The 21,073-nt window shown below is 43.0% G+C and overlaps 1 protein-coding gene across 4 annotated transcripts in view; it reads right to left on the bottom strand.

Moving 5' to 3' along the window:
• The window catches only part of TMEM181 (transmembrane protein 181), a 183,145-nt gene that overhangs the window by 29,268 nt on the left and 132,804 nt on the right, over window positions 1-21,073 (bottom strand). For all 4 annotated transcript variants that reach the window (XM_088457424.1, XM_088457423.1, XM_088457425.1 and 1 more), the window contains 4 exons: window positions 16,490-16,581; window positions 15,374-15,431; window positions 14,051-14,153; window positions 3,482-3,533 (listed from right to left, as the gene is read on the bottom strand). In XM_088457424.1, coding sequence (XP_088313550.1) covers window positions 3,482-3,533; window positions 14,051-14,153; window positions 15,374-15,431; window positions 16,490-16,581 — 305 coding nt within the window. The remainder of the gene's footprint in view (window positions 1-3,481; window positions 3,534-14,050; window positions 14,154-15,373; window positions 15,432-16,489; window positions 16,582-21,073) is intronic.

Raw genomic sequence — 21,073 nt, 5'->3', positions numbered from 1 at the left:
ACAAACAGTGTGCGTGAATCATGGTTTCTTTGTGCAAATTACTAAACTGGAGAAGGCACTTTGGTAACAGCTCACAAGACGTTGCTAAGGAAGAACTGCTGAGCAATAATTGCTGTATATAATAACCGCCTGGAGCAGCATACACATAATCAGAGATGGCAGCATATGCTGGAAAGAGAAAGTGAGAGGCTCCGCAGCCTGTTCTAACAAGTGTGTCTCATTTTTGATAAGATGTGCATAAACGTATATGTGTAACAAAAAGTGTAAATAAGCAAACTCTTTACTAACTGTGTAAAACAGGTGATGGTGTCGAAGTGACACAGGGCTTGTACTGCTAACCACCATCACTGGGAGTACCAGAAGACCACTTCCAACTCTCCTCCTTTACCGCTGCAACTTATTCTCTGACCTGATTATCTTGTCTAGGATATTAAGTGCATTGCTTTACACCGACAAATATTACTGATTTCTCAGTGCTACAGATAACAATCATTGTTTTTCTATGTAGGCAGTATTCATGTCTAAATTTACTAACAATCATACAGCCTATGGTCCAATCCTAAACAATATTTTTTTTGAATGTGACGTGACAATGTAAATATCCATCTGCGGTCACTGGTCAACCCGTGAACATTCGGGTAACTAGTACGGCCAACTTTAGTTGCATTGTGAACTGGATTATACATTCAATTAGATCTGTAACATTTAACCACCCAGCTATTTAGCCAAATTCCTTGCAAATATGATCAGACAGCAATGATCCAGTCCAAATTAATACATTGGTGGTTCTAGCATTAGAGTGACCATAGTCACCTGCAATTATGATGGTTTCTCCACAAATATTTATGCCAAAGTAATAAAAAATAAATCTGATATTATTGTCTCAACTGGCCGATACCTGGCAAATCTGGATAACCTGGAACTGTGTTCATCTCAGGTAAAGAGAAAATGGGTTACTTGTCATTTTAATTCTGAATCAATTTTTAGTACCATGGTTTCTTGAAATAATAATAAAAAAAAAAAGTCTTCGAATTAATTGACATTTTAGTTGGCCTGCTCAATTTCCTAGGTGCCTATACAAGAGCTACACATCCGGGCCCTCTATTTTGAATGCATACACAATAGATGTATCAGGAGTATGTTATCTTATAGAGAAAAGTGTGTGTTTTTGAAAAGTTACCCAAGTGTCACATTTTATATCTGTTAACCGGTCAACCCCAAATTGGTATATGTAATTACTGTCCACAGGTCAAAAGTTTATGCTAGGTCACCAGCAGTTTTATAATTACCAGTTATTTATATAGCGCACACAAATTTCACAGCACTTTACAGAGAATATTTGACAATTCACATCAGTCCCTGCCCCAGTGATTAAGTCTAATTGGACAGAGATGAAAAGTATCTATGAATTGAGGACCCTTGTCCCCAGGGGGCTTAATGTAGAATTTGAAACCAAATGGTTTGTTTGAATTTAAAATCTCATATTGTATATTCCCGTTTGCTTGGTATTAATATCTGCATTCCCAATCATGTGTTTTATACTTGTTATTAATATCTGCATTCCCAATCATGTGTTTTATACTTGTTATTAATATCTGCATTCCCAATCATGTGTTTTATACTTGTTTTTATAAGAGGACGAAATCCATCTGATTAAGTTAAAGCAACTGGAGTCTTTCGTTCCAAATTGCGCTCCCACACTTCCTGTTTGCGGATCAAAGACCGGAAGTAGCACTCCATAACTTCCGGCGATGACGCGACAACCACAGGTGCATGTTTGCGGACCAGAAACCGGAAGCGAAATATCAAAGCTTTCGGTGATGATGCTCAGCCCAGCTGAACAACAGGGGAAGGAGAAAAAGAGGTCCACTACACCACGTGATCTGAATGAACTCTGTGCGTGGACCAATGACGCACTACCATTGAGAGAGGGATTATGAGTGATGACCCCCCTCCTTCATGATGTATGTGGAATAGTAAACACAGGAATGGATTTTGTGGGAGGAGCTCCTTGTGGTATATATATTATGATCTGTTTATCTTAAATCCAGTCTGGGTTTTATTTTTTTTCCAATTGAAGGTAGCAATTATATTTTAGATGTTCTTTTGTATAGAGGCATATTTATGACCAAATTTTTTTGTGGAAGAATATATATGTTACATGTTGTTACTATATGTTAGATTCATATGGATCAGGTCTTAAAATCACAGTTATTCACCATATATAATTTGATAGGTGGATGGTCATTGACCCAGTAAATGGGCATAACCATGTTGGTTTGTCACACTTTCACACCCTGACGAAGGATTTACATCCGAAACTCGTTGGTGAGGAGGAAGGGACACCCCAGGACCAGTTCCATTTGTATGGTATAATGCACATTTGCCATCTGTTCAAATTGACCCATATCCCATCTTTTACCCGGGATTAGATGTGGGAGGAGGTTTTTCTGGACTTTTCTGTGTGTGGCTTGAAGTGGAAGAAGCCATCTGGTCTAGAGTGCCTTTTAAAAAGCATACATGCACTGTTTTTATATGTTTTAGGGACTATGTTATGTGGAGGTAATTTTTAACTCCTGTCGGAATGAATGGTATATTCTTTGGACCCATTGGAGTGATCCTTTTGGTTGGTTCTGTTTGGGGCACCTTGTATTAAAGATACCTTTATGGGAACAGATTTACGCCATATTAGGTAAGTGCTATTCTAATGTGGATTTTGACATAAGAAATAAGGAAGCACGTGACTGTAAAAGAAACCTTTTGATATTTTATTTAACCTGAGTGAGTCCAAAGGTTTCCTTGAAATACTTAAAAGTCCGGCTCATGTTATGACTGGTATTTCTTCTTGAATTCCTTGGAAGTTATAGGACGTCACCACGTGAACGTCAAAAAGGGAAAAAAAAAAAGACGACAACAACATCTGACCTAATTCCTAACAGCGCTTGTGGACCACTATATATTTTTTCTGTGTATTCTGTCAAGATTTGGTGCTCTTGGGAATTGGTACAAAGCAGCAGCTAGGGGGTGCAAGTTAAGCTACTACTTTTGTTGTTTATGATACCTGCACCAGTGGAGCTTACAATCTACATTTCCTATCACATGTGCGCGCTCACACACACACTAATTGTTTTCAGGAGCCGATTAACCTAACAGTATATTCTGGAGTGTGGGAGGAAACTGAAGTACCCAGACAAGACCCACGCAAGTTCGGAGAGCTCATATAAACTTCTAATTTGTTACTTTTGGAACCCAGCTAAAGAAAATACTAATGTGGACAAGATCTTAACAGAAAATGTATTTAATTCAAAATCCTATTAAGGAATGTGTTAGTTTAATTAAGGCACATCTGCTTTTTTTTATCAGTATGTATTACTAGGTAAAAATTAGGTTTGCTCCTTATGCAGAAATAGCTAATGCCTTATTGATGACATGGTCTTTCTCCCATTACAAAACTATATAAGAATGCAAATTGCTAACATACCTGATAACAAGCACTACAAACGTCAATACTGTAAGAAACTTTAACCGCAGATCTGGAAAAGGAAACAAAATAATAAAATTGGCACATGGCATAGCATCGGGAGAAATGCCTGAAAGCATTATGCAGATGGTAGACTAGCGCCACCCTGGGTGACTTGTTAGCACGGTGCCAGAAGGAGAGCGGAGGTCCCAGAATACTTCCCACAAATGTCCAACGTAGAAAATTCCCTAAACTCAGTTTGAAACCAAGCAAAGAAGGGATAGGAATTAGGGCAGGATGTACTAAGCTCTGGAAAGTGATATATTAGAGACTTATAAACTACCGACCAATCAGCTCCTAAAATTCATTTTTCTAACACAGCCTGTAGTGGGACAGTTAGGAGCTGACTGGTTGGTACTTTATCACTCTCCAAAGCTTAGTACATCTCCCTCTTAGTTACTTTGTGGACAGTAATGCTGATGACAGTATTATGTTGATACAGTTGTAATGTTATGAGTTTGAACCTTGTTAGCATTATAACTTTAAACTTGATGCTTTACTATCATGGTCACAGTTATAATGCTGACACAGTTAAAATGTTTATATACTACTACAACCGGATCGGTATTCTTTCGTCAACATAATACAGTCAATAGCACTACTGTCGACAAATTGTATGTATCCGAAAAGGAAAACAAACATGGTGTAAACTGCATATAATCAATCTTCAGAGTAAAGAATTGGCACTCATATGAAAATGGGTGTAGATAGCACCCAGAAGCCAGATAATGTTCCTCAATGTGTCAAAATAGCAGATAACGTATCCTATAAAACTAGAGATATTCCTAGATAGGCACACCTAGACAAGGGGAAGCCACTATTGAATAATTTGTCGCGATTGGTAGAATTTTAAACAACATTTCATTGGGGAAAAATGAATTGTGATAAATGGTCGGCTCATTTACCTCTGAAACCACTTTGCATCTGCCTTCCACACTGCAATCTGATTCACTGTCCACCCATCGCCTCAAATTCAGATCAAACTCCTGACAAACACATACAAACTACCTAATCACTCCGCCCCTCCTGCATTTCCAATTTCATTTCTGTCCACACTCCCTCCCTCCCCATCCACTATTCCACCAATTGCCACCTCTCCTCCACTTATAAGATTTCTCCCGCTCTGGCCCCCTCCTCTGGAACTCATTCTTTCTATTTACCAGTCTCCACACCTTTTCATCAAAGCATAAAATCCCTCCTCCTAAATCTCCACTTTCCACACCTCCCATGACCTGTTCTTGTCCCAGTTATCTTCTCTTTAGAATGTAAACTAGGGACGGCTATCGAACGGTTAATCATTGAAGGTGCCATTAGTGCTTAATATTCATGACATTAAACCATAAATGGGAAATCATTGATGGTTAATCCATGCTGTGGGACACGGGCGAGCCAATCAGGGAAGGGAAAGGTCTGAGTGGTGTGACAGGTGCAGAGCTAAGAGGTGGACAAATCATGTAATGGGGAGGGACTGTGTTGTGACAGTGGGCAGGGCTGAGCCCCCCGCGCTGGAAGAAAATAAAAAATAAAATTCTGTGCCTGCCATTGATGGTGGAGAATCATATCCCTAATGTAAGCTCTCACAGACAGTGCCTCCTTCCTTATGTTCAACAACTAGCACTACCTATGCCACCAATGCTTATTTCCAGGTTCCATTCAGTGATTCTGACACTCTTCCATCCCTCCCTGTGACTCACCTCCACTCGCCCATCAAAATACAGTTATGTACCCTAAGCTTGTCCCTTCTCCGATTCCTTCCTTGTTTGTTGGTTTACTGCTCTGTGCTGTTCCTGTGATATGTCAACCTACATTTACTAGTTCTACGATACGCGAAGTTTCACATAATAATGAAATGTTAATGTGTATAAATCCAAATCCTGAATAGCCATTTCTTTATCCACAATTCTGCAATAGTCAGAAGTGTAATGCTGATATGGATCACTCCAAACACTTTGATATTGGGAACAGGCACATGTATCTTCATGTAATTACTGAAATCATTCAAAATTGGGAGTCCACTAGGTTGGTTTTTATTTATCTTTACAAACAGTTATTGCACTGTATGTACTACACTGTATTACATTTGCAAAGTAACGCTCCTTAGATTCATTGGAGATCAGAGGAATACAGTCATACATTTTCTGAGTTCTTTGTACCCTTTATATATGGCATGTAGTAGAATGAGAATACAACTTGCATTCTTTTTTCTGGGTAACAGATTTTGCAGGAGAATTGTGATTGAAGAAACTATTGAGGATTTTGATTTAGACATGTTTGGATTTCTTTATCTCAAGGACTTTTCTAACACTCGTATATAGTTTATAACGTTACAATCAATGCAGAATTATTACATTTAAAGTCTGGTTTCATCTCATCCAGGTGAGCAAGTCTAAGGATTTGCCTCATTTCAGAAGATACTTTATCCCGTATTTTGACACACTAAGGAAAGTCTTAAAGACTCTGGGGGTCATTCAGAGTCGGTCGCAAGTGCTGAGCGCTCGCAACTGACTCAATGTTGCCCCACAGGGCATGCGCACGACGGAGCTGGCTCCGTCGTGCGCATGCGCGAGACCTGGCTAGCGACGGACGCTTCATCACTAGGGGACTCGCAGCAGACGGGACGAGTTGTCGATGGTGAGTGACAGCTCGCCCCGTTTGGGAGGCGGGCAGGGGGCGTGCCTGCCCAAGCGGAGGCGTTCCCGCCGGAACGCTTGCCGTTTGGGGTCGGCCCCACTGACATCATTGCTGATGTCAGTGGGCAGCTTCCTGCTCGATCAGAGCAGGAAGCTCCCTGGGGCTTACGAGTGCCCAGACCCAACCTTAGGGTCTGGTCGTAACCCCGATGGTCTTAACCCACAGCTCAGCGATCGACAAGGAGGCGGTCGTTCAGGATGCAAGCGGCCGCCCTGATTCAGTGTGACCGCTTGCAACTAACGACCGCCTCTGAATGAGGTCCTCTATCCTCCAACATTTCGTTGCAGTACCCACACATTTATTCTCTTCTCTGACAACTGTGCCAATAGCTAAAATAAGGTAGTTCAGGGGAATACATAGTTTATAGTAGTGACTTCTACATCACAAGTTAATCACGGACAATACAAACCCATCAAATATAGGAAAGAAAGTAAAATCTGAATTCTAAAAGGTATATTGAAATAAAGTGCTGTTTTTTTAGAAGTGGAGTTGTTGCCATAGCAACCAGATTCTATCTATTATTTTCTAGAAGGTGCTAGATAAATGATAAGTAGAATCTGATTGGTTGCTGTGGGCAAACACTCCACTTCTAAAAACTTACACTTTAGTAAATATACCCCTAAATGTAATTTGAATACAAACTATGATCCATGTTATAATAAAGGGAAAATATGTATTTCCACACATTTCCCAGCAGCCCTATGTACACGAGTAACCATTTACAGTTTGCTTTTGAACGTTCCCATAGTGTGAAGTCTATGCTGTTTCTCGGGTCATAATCCTGTTAGCAGCAGTGCGTTCTACAGCACATCTTCCTGAGGTTTTTACCTGTACACACCTCTCTTGGGATGTAGTTGACATCCTGGCGGATAGGATGTAGGGGTTTGGGGGAGGGTTAGGGGATAGGCACTAGGGGGAGGATTAGGTTTAGACTGCAGGAGGTGGGGGAGGGTTTGGTTTAATCTGGAGGGGGGGATAGGCTAGGCTTGGGGGGGGGATAGTAGTTAGGCTTAGGCAGCAGGGAGGGAAGGTTAGGTTTAGGTTACTTACCGGCTGGCGTCGGTGTTTTAACCTGTCGGGATTCTCAGCCCCGGCAACCCGTACCCAACCCATCTCTCTCTATTTGTAACATTACATACACAAAGCAGAATACTGCCATCATTGAACTTTCAGCACTCTAAGAATATAGAGCATAGTTGCACCCACTGTCTGAGATATCGCAATAGCTCACAATTAATGACAGCTCACACGAAAAAACAGATGTCCGCAAACATTACTCAATCGCAAAAAAAAAAAAAAAAAAAAAAAGACGTGTGTGAACTCCATGCTGCCTAATAAACAGTGGGTGATTTAGGATGGTATCCAATATCTTGTTTATGGGTTCTAAAGTCTCTCTGGTAAAATGCTGTTACTCCTGTACAAACACACTTGACAGATTGGCATTTGCACGTTCCCTATACCTTACCCCTCATCAGATCTAACTTTACCAACTCAGCAGACAGCAGCCACTTATTGCTTGGGGTTCCCCTATTGCAGCAGTAGGGCCCTATCTTCCGCGTTACCAGTGCAAAAGGAATCTAGCACAAGGCCTCCTGATCTAACAGCCCACAAAACTATTGGATTCATAAGGTGCGATGATCTGCAGAAGTGTGAAAGCCGAGCAGGCTGAAACTCCAATAACTGGACTTCTCCAAAATGATAGCACCCTGGATCCACCTTCCTATAGGGAGTCCGATTCCCACAAACACAGAACCTATCCTGGCTGGCCTTAGATATAGAGGTGCCCTCAGCAAATGCCAGATGATCTACTGTAATGACACTTTGCACATTACCATACTCCCACGGTCCCCCTATTTTAGCTTGGTACAGCCCAGAACAATAGCGACCATATTAATTTAACTAAGGAGCAGAGTATATAGAAGGGATGGCTAACCTATGTCACTGCTTTTCCCCTAATACAGACTGCCTGTTGATCTGGGGTTTCCCATCTCTTAGTGGCTAATACATTACCAGGATCCTGCCAATATTTTTCCAGAGACTACCCACAACATTCAATAAACACAATAACATAGTGTAATATTTTCACCCGCAAATAATTAATTATTTTGTCCTATGTACATCGAGATTGCACAGAAGATGTAACACTACAACATTTTCCTGGTGACCTAAGGTGAGGAGGATAGGAAAATCAGAGTTATGGTAGACTTACCTAGATAACTCCTTTTCTTCAAGGTCCATAGGGTCCACAGGGATACCATGGGTATATTATGGTTGGAGGCCAGGTGCCAAACAGTTAAAGCTTCAGCTCCCAGTATGCCTTGGGTCCTCCTCCATATATACCCCGCCGCTAGTCATAGGACTTCAATTTAGTTTACAAGCCTCAAGGCAGGAGAAGGAAGAGGAGAAGGAAGAGCAATCATACACCAGAAACAGTCTTACACAAGAGGAGGTTATCTGTACGAGAGGAGGAAAAAAAAAAGTTACCCTGCAGCCAGGTGCGTCAGGGTGGGTACCCTGTGGACCTCGAAGAAAAGGAGTAATCTAAGTAAGTCTACCATAACTCTAATTTTCTTCTTCGGGGTCCATAGGGATCAACAGGGATACCATGGGGATGTCCCAAAGCAGTTCCCCTAGGGTGTGGGACACTCCTGAGCAGAAAGGAGAACTCGTCGCCCAAAGGAAGCATCCTGAGAGGCAAAAGTATCAAAGGCATAGAACCTAAGAAAAGTGTGGACAGAGGACCATGTAGCTGCCTTGCACAATTGTTCAGCAGAGGCACCACGACTAAATGCCCACGATGGCCCTACAGACCGATTAGAATGTGCTGTCACCGTGCTTGGAACAGGGAGATCAGCCTGTGTGTACTCCTGAGCGATAGTCAAGAGTAGCCATCTCGCCAGAGCCTGCTTATTAGCTGGCCATCCTCGTTGTGAAAACCATATAATACAAAGAGAGCATCTGATGTCCTAACAGTTTGTGCACTCCACATCGATATGGAGAGCACGAACTACGTCCAGGGAGGCTTCACCTACAGAAAGATCTGGAGCCTAAAAAGATGGAACAACAATTTCTTTATTCAAGGTAACCCACCTTGTACGAAGGAACAGCTTTATCCTGGTGAAAAATCAAAAATGGGGAGCGACAAGACAGCGCTGCCAAATCAGAGACACTGCGAGCAGAAGAGATTGCGAGAAGAAAAAGTGTCTTTGCTGTCAACCACTTCAAATCTACAGAATCTAGAGGTTCAAATGGGTGAGCTTGTAGCCCCTTAAGAACCAAAAGACAAATCCCACAGTGCTACCGGTGGAACAAAAGGAGGCTGAACTAACTAACATCTGGTAATGAGGCAATCTTCCTCTGGTACTTTGAGACTGCACTCTCAGGAGTAGCCAGGTGGATACCACGGTCTAAACCTGCAGGGGGAAAAGCCAGTATCCTGGAAATCCTAAATACCTTAGGATCAAACTTCCTGGGGGAACACCATTGATCAAAAGAATGCCAAACTGTAATAGATGCGGGCAGAGGCAGGCTTCCGTGCCCAAAGTATTGTTTAAATTGCAGAGCTGGAAAAAACTTTCGCTCTTAGGATGGAAGCTTCAAGAGCCACGCCATCAAAGCCATACAAGGTAAGTCCAGATGCTCTGCATTAGCAGATCCTGTCATAGAGGAAGAGAATACTGACTGTCGATTCACAGATTCTGTATGTCGGTAAACCAATGATGTCTGGGCCAAGCCAGAGTCACCAGTTACGCCTTCCTGCTTGAATTTCCTGAGAACTCTTGGGATGAGGGAAATCAGGAGGAAAGATTAGCCAACTTGAAGTCCCATCTTACTGCCAGTGCATCCACGAAGGCACTAAGGAACGAAGGTCCAGCTCTATGGACCTGGACCCGTACCTGGGGACCTTGTGGTTGTGATGTGACGCCATGAGATCCATTTCCTCCCTGATGATTGAGGTAGGCCACTGTTATCGCATTGTCGCACTGGATCGGGACCGGCTTGCCGTGGAGCAGGTCCTGTGCCATGACTAGTGCCTTGTATATTCCACGCAGTTCCAGAATGTTTATTGGCAGAGGACTTTCCGGATTTGTCCATCTTCCCTGAAAGGTGTGATGACCATCCACGAAGACTGGCATCCAATTTGGAATCCAGAATGGCCACCTTTTGTTCAGATGATCCTTTCTCAGCCACCACAGGAGGGAGTGACGAACCTCTGGAGTAAGAAGGATCCTCTGGGACCTTATTAGATGATACAGTCAGTTCCACTTGGAGAGAATCAATTTTTGCAGAGACTTGGAATGGAACTGAGCATACCGTACCATGTCAAAGTTGGATACCATTGATCCCAGTACCTCCATTGCTAACAGAATGGATACCCTTCGCTTGCGCAGCAGCTTGTGTATCCATAACGTTAGGACCACTATCTTGTCCTATGGCAGAAACACTGTCTGTGCCCGAGAATCCAGAAGAGCTCCCAGATGTACCATCTGCTGTGTTGGAGAAAGTGAGGATTTCTTCCAATTGATGATCCAGCCGTGCTTTTGTAAGCAGGCTATAGTCAGTTGAAGATGGTTTTGTAAAACAACCGCAGTCTGCGCCAATATCAGAAGGTTGTCCAAATATGGCAAAATTCTGACTCCCCGAGATAGGCCGTCATGACTGCCATTATTTTGATAAATATCCGGGAAGCCGTAGATAGACCAAAGGGTAGAGCCTGAAACTGGTAATGTTGCTGAAGGACAGCAAATAGTAAAAATTGCTGGTGGAATGGTATAATTAAAACACACAGATATGCATCCTGAAGGTCCAGGGAAACCATGTAATCCCCCATCTCCATTGGCAAAATAATTGATCGGAGAGTTTCCATACGAAACATGGGTACATGGATAAACCTGTTGAGGTTTTTTAGATTTAGTATATGGCGATAAGCCCCATTTGGGTTCTGAACCAGAAATAGATCGGAATAATGAGCTCTTCCCTTTTGCGACACAGGAAACGTGATTATTACTCCCGCCTGCAGCATGGAGTGAATGGCTTCCTGAAAGGCCAAAGCCTTGACCGCATCTGATGGAGGATCTGTGCAAAAATAAAAACTTTTGGAACATGGAGATCAGCCTGTGTGTACACCTGAGCGATAGTCAAGAGTAGCCATCTCGCCAGAGTCTGCTTATTAGCTGGCCACTTCTCAGACCCAGGCCTCTGTTTGACGCCAACAATCCGCAAACTGAAGAAGTCGTCCTCCCACCTTGGGATCCCCCATGAGGAGGCCCGCCCCATCAGGCAGAGGGTTTGTTGTCTGGCATAGAAGCGACACGTCTTGCCGGGGGAGACCTCTTAGTTTGTCGCCTTGAGAAAAACTAGAAGTCTTAGAGGAAGGCTGTTCCCTTGCACGACCCTGAGAATGAGAGGACCGAAAAGAGACCTGCCTAGGCTTTATAGCCGCCATAGATGGCAGACCTGCTGACTTTGAAGCTGCCAGAGTAGCTATTATTTTATCCAACTCTGCTCCAAAAAGTACATTTCCATAGAAAGGTAAAACCTCTAGCGCCTTCTTTGATCCTGCATCAGCCTTCCAGGCTCTTAACCAAAGGGCCCTGCATTCCACTATTGAAGCTGATGCTTTAAAAGCTAAAATTCCAGCATCTACAGCAGCTCCTCTAATATAAGAAGCTGCTTCCCGTATATGGGAGATATACATAATCTGTTCTCTGGTAGCATTTGGTAGAGAATTTTCCAATGCTGCCATCCATTCTTCAACAGCTTTAGCTACCCAGGATCCAGCCATAGTTGGACGAGTAACAGCTCCAGATGATGAAAATATTGTTTTAAGACATACTTCAATCTTTTTATCCATGGATTTCTTCAGGGAAAATGCTGACTGAATAGGCAATGTAGCATTGATTAAATGCGTCTGGAAAGGCTACAACCCTGTTATTCTCTTATTCACATAAAAACGCTTGTCAGGGTTACCCCATGCCTCATCCATAAGGTCAGTGAGCTGTTCAGATACAGGAAACTCAGTTTTGACCGCCTTCCAGCAGTAATTAAACACTGGAGCCTACTTATTATGGCTCATCATCCTGAATATCTAGGATTGATTTAACCACCTTCAAAGGAGGAACATTCACTGTGGACGGATGGTCCTCCTCCCCCGAGCTAGACCCTGGAGAGGAACCTTGCTCATCATCTGATTCCTCGGATGATGCCTGTGAATCCACATGTTGAGCAGACTGATAAAAAGATAACTTGCGCTTAGGCACCTTAGTAACTACTGGTCTGCTATCAACTTTAGATGGTGCCATACTCTGACTAGAATGGGCATAAACATCCTTCCAGGAAGGATGCATAAGAGGTGCACACATAGCATGCTGTGTACACTCCATCCAAGTAGGCATAGTGGGAGCAGCCATACGATCCACAAACTGCTTCATTACCTGGGACAAAGAGGAGACCCAAAAAGGTTCTTGTCCAGGGACAGGTAAACTGGACTGGTGAGGTGGCTCTTTATAACAGACAACACACAAACCATCCTTAATGTCCTTAGGGGACAAATACACCATACATGATTAACATGAAACCAGATCAGAGGGCTCCCCCTTCTGTATCCCTTTATGTTTTGACATGTTCAGTAAAGGCAATAATTGCAATGTTATGTGACAACCTTCACAAAATCTAAATGAATGTGAAGTACTCAGAGAAAAACCTCCACCCCAAGAGGATTGAGAGAAAAAACAGCGATAGTTACAATTGACAGACAGAAATAAAAGACAGCGTCAATACAGCAGCTAGCAAACAGTCACATACAATGCAAATGTAATAAAATTACAATCAACTCTAAATCAACTACGCAAACACAAAGGAATGGTAGGATATAGAGCACTATATACCTTAACCAAGGGAGAGGTATACAGGGAGACTGACCCAAACCCTTCTGAGACCAACAGCTACAGGGCGCACTGAGAGTGGACCGTGAGCGTCTCATACACACGAGGAGGGTAGGCGGAGCAACCCAGATGCGCAAAACCCTTCATAGGGACTGCGTCTGAGTCGGGGGAGGAGCTGCCGGGGAACCGCCTACTTCCCGTAAGCTGCGTTAACCAGCCGGGTACGCTGGCCTTGTGGCAGCAGAGGAGTCTGCTGCTGATCCCCAGCGTCAGATAAGGCTCGGGTGGTGTAGTGAGGATGCGGACAATCACGGGCCCTGACAGCAGCAACTTCTGGTGCGTCTCTGACACCAGAAGCAAGGACTGCTGTGCACGTTTCCCCATAGCGAGGAATCTCCTTACCTGACATCTCCTTAAGTCTGGTTGCAGTCCAGGTCACAGCATTGCGGAGCCGCGACCCGCCGAAATCACCAGCCCATTTACTGGTGTTGCGGCACAGCAGAGGTAGATGGAGTCACAGTATAGGAGTCTTAATTCAGACGCTTAGTATTGTCAACCCAAAAACAAAATAAAACATAAAATAAAAGCTTAGGACAGCAGTCCCCGGTCTTGATCCTGCCGTACCAAACAAACAACTTAAGTCCTATGGCTAGGGGCGGGGTATATATGGAGGAGGACCCGAGGCATCCTGGTAGCTTAAGCTTTAACTTTTTTTTGCCTGGTCTCCAACCATAATACAAGGTACCCCAGTGGATCCCTATAGGCCCTGAAGAAGAAACAGGATATAACTTTAGTGAATGACCAGGATGCTATACACAGGTCGCTTGCACAGAGGTTGGTTATACACATAGTTCCCCTTTTCTATTTCTAACGTAAACAACTCATTCTAGCCCAATCATTATGTGGGGAGAATGGCATATTAAGCAGTATTCTCTTAAAAAAAACAAGAGCTTACCAACATATGGCATATGTCGTAGTTCAGAGCATGCCCGTATAACCAGGAATAAAAGGTACAAGATATAGATAGTTGCCACTACGAGGAAGAATATTTTCATGCCCTGAAATAAAGATTAGGTATATCAATATTAACAAAAAACTTTGCAGTTTTGCAGAGTATTATTCTCTATTCTTGCAGAGTTGTGATCAGAATACAACAAACTGATCCTGCTCACAGCTTGAGCCAATTGACCAAAAATAAAAGATCTTGCATGTCTAATATATATATATATATATATATATATATATATATATATATACACACACACACCACTGATTTCTGTTTGCGTGCTACCTTTGTCTTATGTGAACATTGGGAGTTTATGAAAATCAGTGAATATGTAGCCGGGAAAAAAAAAAAGACATTTGTTTTCGAATTATAAAATGCAATATAAAATAACATCCTACATCCATCCTAATCCTAACCATAGGTTAGAACAGAGGTTCCCAAAGTCTCTAACGGTCCAGGTTTTAAGGATAACTATGCTTGGGCACAGGTGACTTAAAAAGTACCTCAGTCTTTTGAGTTAACCATCTGTGCTCAACCATGGATATCCTCAAAACCTGGACCATTGGGGGGCCATGAGGACAGAGTTTGGGGACCTCTGAGTTAGAGAATCTTCTAGCCACCTCTGTAACCAGTTTTCAGAAATGTCCCCTGGTATGTGCACTATTTGTATTAACCTTTATTTGTAAAGCTGGTTAGGTTTCAGTAGCATTCAAAAGGTTGACGTGTCAAAGACTTTCCAAGTGAAAAATACAGTGAGAGAGAGAAAAAAAAAAGAATGAACATAAAAATGTATATATCTTCCCCTGCAGCCAGGTTTACACACCTTAGCATTTCAGAAGGGGAACAAACTGAGTAATTGCGAATGGGTTTCAAGAATCAAATAGCTAAATTTATTGTATTCCCTTGATATCCAAATAATGATGTGGATGCCAGATTAAAGGAGTGACTTGATCGCTAATATATATTTACAACTCAGAGGCTTCTGTGCATATAAAGTCTCTCTTGTCAAGCTCCAGCACATGTGGAATGACATCTTACTAACAACAGATGGTTGTTTCCACATAGGAGACTAATAAAGAGCATTTTGTGAAATAGCCAGATATGGCTGTAGTACTGAGTGGGAAAACACTGTTTAACCAAAAAGAACTTGACGTGAAATGCAACACAACCCCAGAAGAGGATTGGCACGTGGGTATATTTATCGCCAATAAAACCATGGACTTTTTAACGGGCTTAAAGTTTCCATAATAATTTAGGGATTTTAATACTCACCTGAAAATTGCCAGTGTCTACTCTGTACTGGTAAGTTGGATCATGCAATTCATTAACTCTGTCCAAAACAAACACCAAGATTAGTTCACCGCTTTAAAAGGACAACACATAAAATACCAGTTGACCTTCCATGAAGCGCTTTATTTTAATATTTGCAAATTCTCTGTCAGAAGTGAAATCTCAATGTACACTAGTACGGTGAGCTCAGGGAGGATAGAAACTTCCCATGGAGCAGGGGGCTATAAAGACAATTTCCACTTGTATTATAGTCAGGTCAACTTTCTACTGATCTTTGTTTTTAGCCATTTGAGGCACAGACTCTATAACAAAGTTACCTGTTCATTAAACTACAAGAAATCATTTTTACATTGTCTGTTTAACATTTCAGGTTAATATTTTAAAAATTAATGTACATTTCCATATATGCAGTGATTGAAACGGGAATGTATTAGTGGCAATATGGTTAAAGGGGGCAGCCTAGCCCCAGAAGCTTTAGGTTATTTGAGAAGGCTAAAATTAATTTGAACTTTATGTTAGAAGCTTTTGAAACTATTAATAAATACAAAGGCATAAAAAATGATGGCTCTGTGTCCCTCAGGTCTCACAAGTAATAACACACAGGACACAGGCCGACAAACACATACACATAGGACAGAGATTGAGAATAACATCCAGCATGCAGAAACCAGGCTGTCGTAAAGTGCCTGTGTGACAGACACAGAGAATCATTTTGAATAATTAACTAAATAGAACTTCTAGGAGGAGACTGAGCAAATCTCGGAGAGAGATAAAATGGAGAAGTTGCTCATAGGAACCAGTCAGCTTCGAACTGTCATTCTGTTTTAGCACAGCCTGTAAAATGACAGCTAGAAGCTATATAGCTCACACACAAAGGCTTTAGCATAGGAGAAACTTGGATTAGGCCAACTGACAACCAAGTGGTGAGTCAGATGCAAAGAAGAGAAGGGTCAGAGTATCCTGCACTGTTTTAAACCAGATTACTTTGACCACTGCATATACATGTGAATGTTCACTGTAAGTGAACCTAGGAAATTTCATATAGATAATTGCATATAGATAATATCTGAAAGATATGAAGGCTTCACCAATACTTACGTCTGCCATATCCCTAGTGTCACAGAAGCAAGCCAAAGCAATCCAACAATTAAAAGTTTTGGCAAATAGAAAGTCATGCACTTTCTTTCACCCTAAATAGAATAAAAACAGAGCGCACTCAATTAAAGATGTAATAAATCTCCTAATGTTGTCAAATTCTGACTACTATCTATATCTGGTGACAAACCATACTCAAATACTTAAAAAAAATAAAAAATTAAATCATACCATTCTCATATACTAAATTAAAGGTGTACATATGGAAATATATGTATTATGTTTGATGAACATACTACAGGGTGTTTCACTTGCTACTGGCCCAAAAGTTTTTGATTACTTTAAAAGCTATTGACATAATTTAGTAAAATGTGACACAGACATACCTTGGTCTATGAGAAACATGAGAAAGTCATAGCAAGTGCTGAAAGTGTTCACCATTAACATCCAGGCCAGCTGTTCACGCGTGCGCAAAGTGAAGGTCAGCTAGCTGTTCACCACCCTAGTCAGCAGTGCAGTACAAAATTCAAATAGAGCCAGTGAGGATGGCAGTTGGTGTGGTTCCCCTATTTGAATTTGTACTGAGCTGCAGCCCCACCTCTGGAGCTGCCACTGCTAGTCAGTAGGTATTCCTGCTTCTGACAGTGGTGTTGTGTACTGAGGTGTCCTCATTCATCGTGTCTGTGCGCTACGCACCCACTCAGTTTTCCAGTATGTCTGGACAATAAATACAATTTGTTCAGCTGTGTAACTGTTCATATCAGCACGCAACACACAGACACCAGATGGGGCCGTGTCAAATATCACCACATTACGTCAATTACTGTAAACGTAATAAAACTTTTGGGACCCTTAGCAAGTGTATATCTCTACTGCATTCAGCAAATCAAGATTATTCAATTCCCCTTTTCACCTGCTTCTATTATTATCGTTTATTTATATGACGCCACAAGTGTTCCGCAGCGCCTTACAAAGTACATAAACAAATAGGTTAATTTACAGTGACTTACAGAACAATACAATACAATACAGGACAAGGATAATGTACATTGCTACATTCGTGACCATAACACTCAGATAAGCAACAATGCAAAGCAACCAAGTGTTACGTGCCCTGGTAGAGAGTAAGAAGTAGATGAAGGTAGAGTAAGGAGAAGCACAAGAGGGTAGAGGGCCCTGCTCATAGGAGCTTACATTCTAAAGGGGAGGGACAGACAAACAGGGGTTGACACAGACGGGGTAGGCATTGATTGAGTATGTAGCAGCAAGTTAAGAAGAGAGCTGGAAGGCTTTGATGAAAAAGTGGGTCTTGAGAGCCCATTTGAAGGATTGAAGAGAGGTGGAGAGTCTGATGGGAAGCCGGAGATAGTTCCAAAGGTGGGGAGCAGCGTGGCCAAAATCTTGGAGGCGGGAGTGGGAAGAAGTGATCAATTGGCATGAGAGGTGGCGTGCATTTGTTGAACGAAGAGGGCGGACAGGAGAGTGAAGGGAGAGGAGATCAGAGATGTAAAACGGGAGAGGAATGGCTGAGGGCTTTGTAAGTGAGTGTGAGAACCTTAAATTGGGGTCTAAAAGGGAAGGGGAGCCAGTGGAGAACTTGTAATAGAGGGGAGGCAGATGCAGAGCGTTTTGAGAGGAAAATGAGCCTAGCAGCAGCATTGAGGACAGACTGGAGAGGGGAGAGAAGGAAGTTGGGGAGGCCAGATAGGAGGAGGTTACAGTAGACCAGTCTGGAGATGACCAGTGAGTGTATGAGGGTTTTAGTGGCATCCTGGGTGAGAAAGGGTCTAATCTTGGAAATATTTTTAAGATGAAAACGACAGTACATTTAAACACCACTTCCTAATTCAACAAGGGCTGAAAAGTCACCATAAACAAACAGTATTTTTTATTTTGATTAAGCGTCCCTGCCAAGATGTACCCCCCAGCACTCAGCGGCTCACAGAGAAATATGAGTCTCTTATATTAATAAAATGTAGAAAATCTCAATTACAAATTCAAGGTAAACTATCTGCTTTATTAAAACACCTTCAGTAACAGGATTGTCCTAACTAAAGTGTACCCACAGCGAGACCCACAATGAGTTCACCCACAGCAAGACCCACAATGAATGTACCCACAATTAGTGTACACCACCTCTCTCTGCCCAGAGCACACTGCTGTGTTACCCACGGCCCATCTATGCTCACCAGTTGTCATCCAAGGGTGAAGGTCAGCTCAATAATATAATAGTATATATATTCTCTATACTATTACTGAGGGACCTGCACCGTAAACATGTACAAACAGTTGTAAAGTTGGTTAAAGGTAAAAGTGATAATATTGAAGAAGATTTGCAATACAGAAGTACAGAGCTGCAGATTATTATACAGAGCTAGGGACCTGTTACTGAGGGCAGGGATGTGGAGATTATTATGTAGAAGTAGGAACCTGTTACTGAGGGCAGGGATGTGGAGATTATTATGTAGAAGTAGGGACCTGTTACAGAGGGCAGGGATCAGGGATGTGGAGATTATTATGTAGAAGTAGGGACCTGTTACTGAGGGCAGGGATCAGGGATGTGGAGATTATTATGTAGAAGTAGGGACCTGTTACTGAGGGCAGGGATCAGGGATGTGGAGATTATTATGTAGAAGTAGGAACCTGTTACTGAGGGCAGGGATGTGGATATTATTATGTAGAAGTAGGGACCTGTTACAGAGGGCAGGGATCAGTGGTGTGGAGATTATTATGTAGAAGTGGGGACCTGTTACAGACGGCAGGAATGTGGAGATTATTATGTAGAAGTGGGGACCTATTGCAGAGGGCAGGGATCAGGGGTGTGGAGATTATTATGTAGAAGTAGGGACCTGTTACAGATGGCAGGAATGTGGAGATTATTATGTAGAAGTGGGGACCTGTTACTGAGGGCAGGGATCAGGGATGTGGAGATTATTATGTAGAAGTAGGGACCTGTTACTGAGGGCAGGGATGTGGATATTATTATGTAGAAGTAGGGACCTGTTACAGAGGGCAGGGATCAGTGGTGTGGAGATTATTATGTAGAAGTGGGGACCTGTTACAGACGGCAGGAATGAGGAGATTATTATGTAGAAGTGGGGACCTGTTACAGAGGGCAGGGATCAGGGGTGTGGAGATTATTATGTAGAAGTAGGGACCTGTTACAGAGGGCAGGGATAAGGGGTGTGGAGATTATTATGTAGAAGTGGGGACCTGTTACAGATGGCAGGAATGTGGAGATTATTATGTAGAAGTAGGGACCTGTTACAGAGGGCAGGGATCAGGGGTGTGGAGATTATTATGTAAAAGTAGGGACCTGTTACAGAGGGCAGGGATCAGGGGTGTGGAGATTATTATGTAGAAGTGGGGACCTGTTACAGACGGCAGGAATATGGAGATTATTATGTAGAAGTGGGGACCTATTGCAGAGGGCAGGGATCAGGGGTGTGGAGATTATTATGTAGAAGTAGGGACCTGTTACAGAGGGCAGGGATCAGGGGTGTGGAGATTATTATGTAGAAGTAGGGACCTGTTACAGAGGGCAGGGATCAGGGGTGTGGAGATTATTATGTAGAAGTAGGGACCTGTTACAGAGGGCAGGGATCAGGGGTGTGGAGATTATTATGTAGAAGTGGGGACCTGTTACAGACGGCAGGAATGTGGAGATTATTATGTAGAAGTAGGGACCTGTTACAGAGGGCAGGGATCAGGGGTGTGGAGATTATTATGTAGAAGTAGGGACCTGTTACAGAGGGCAGGGATCAGGGGTGTGGAGATTATTATGTAGAAGTGGGGACCTGTTACAGACGGCAGGAATGTGGAGATTATTATGTAGAAGTAGGGACCTGTTGCAGAGGGCAGGGATCAGGGGTGTGGAGATTATTATGTAGAAGTAGGGACCTGTTACTGTGGGCAGGCATCAGGGGTGTAGCTGGGAAGAAATTACCTTGATTGTGCGTTGGGTGCTAAACTTCTCACCTCACCCCTGATGAATGGGATTTTTCCCTCCTCGTGCTTAGAAGGGGCGTGTCTGGGCAGGGAGGAGGCGTGTCTGGGCTGCTGTGTGGTTGTAGTAGCACTGCCTCTTCCTGCTGATACCGACATGCATTAGGCACTGAGTGGGGAAAACTGGAAGGGAGACAAACACTACACAGCCCGTGGCTGCAGACTCCAAATGTGGGCGGCTGTGTGTTACAGCTAACAGACTGCACCCGGCACAGCTTTAACACCCCCCCCCCACCCCGCAGGCTAAACCCCTTCCCGCAGTCTAAACCTAACCCTCCTCCTAACCCCAGTACCAGCCATCTGGATCCTGTCGGTCAGAATCCCGACACCTAGAGGCAAGTAAACCTAACCCTCCCAATCTCCCTATCCCTCCCTGATGCCTAAACCTAACCCCTAACCTACCCCTCCCTCCCAGCAGCCTAAACCTAACACCCCCCCCCCCCCCGGCAGTCTAAACCTAAGCCTCCCCCTAGCCCCGGTACTTACCATTAGAATCCCGTCGGTCGGAATCCCAACCAGGTTACAATCTCGACGCCTGGAGGCAAGTAAGCCTAACCCTCCCCCTCTCTCCCCGATGCCTAA

This window comes from Taudactylus pleione, unplaced genomic scaffold (genome assembly GCF_031769625.1).
Source record: "Taudactylus pleione unplaced genomic scaffold, aTauple2 ptg000760l, whole genome shotgun sequence".
NCBI classification, from domain to species: Eukaryota; Metazoa; Chordata; class Amphibia; order Anura; family Myobatrachidae; genus Taudactylus; species Taudactylus pleione.
This window is presented reverse-complemented; position numbering and strand designations above follow the sequence as displayed.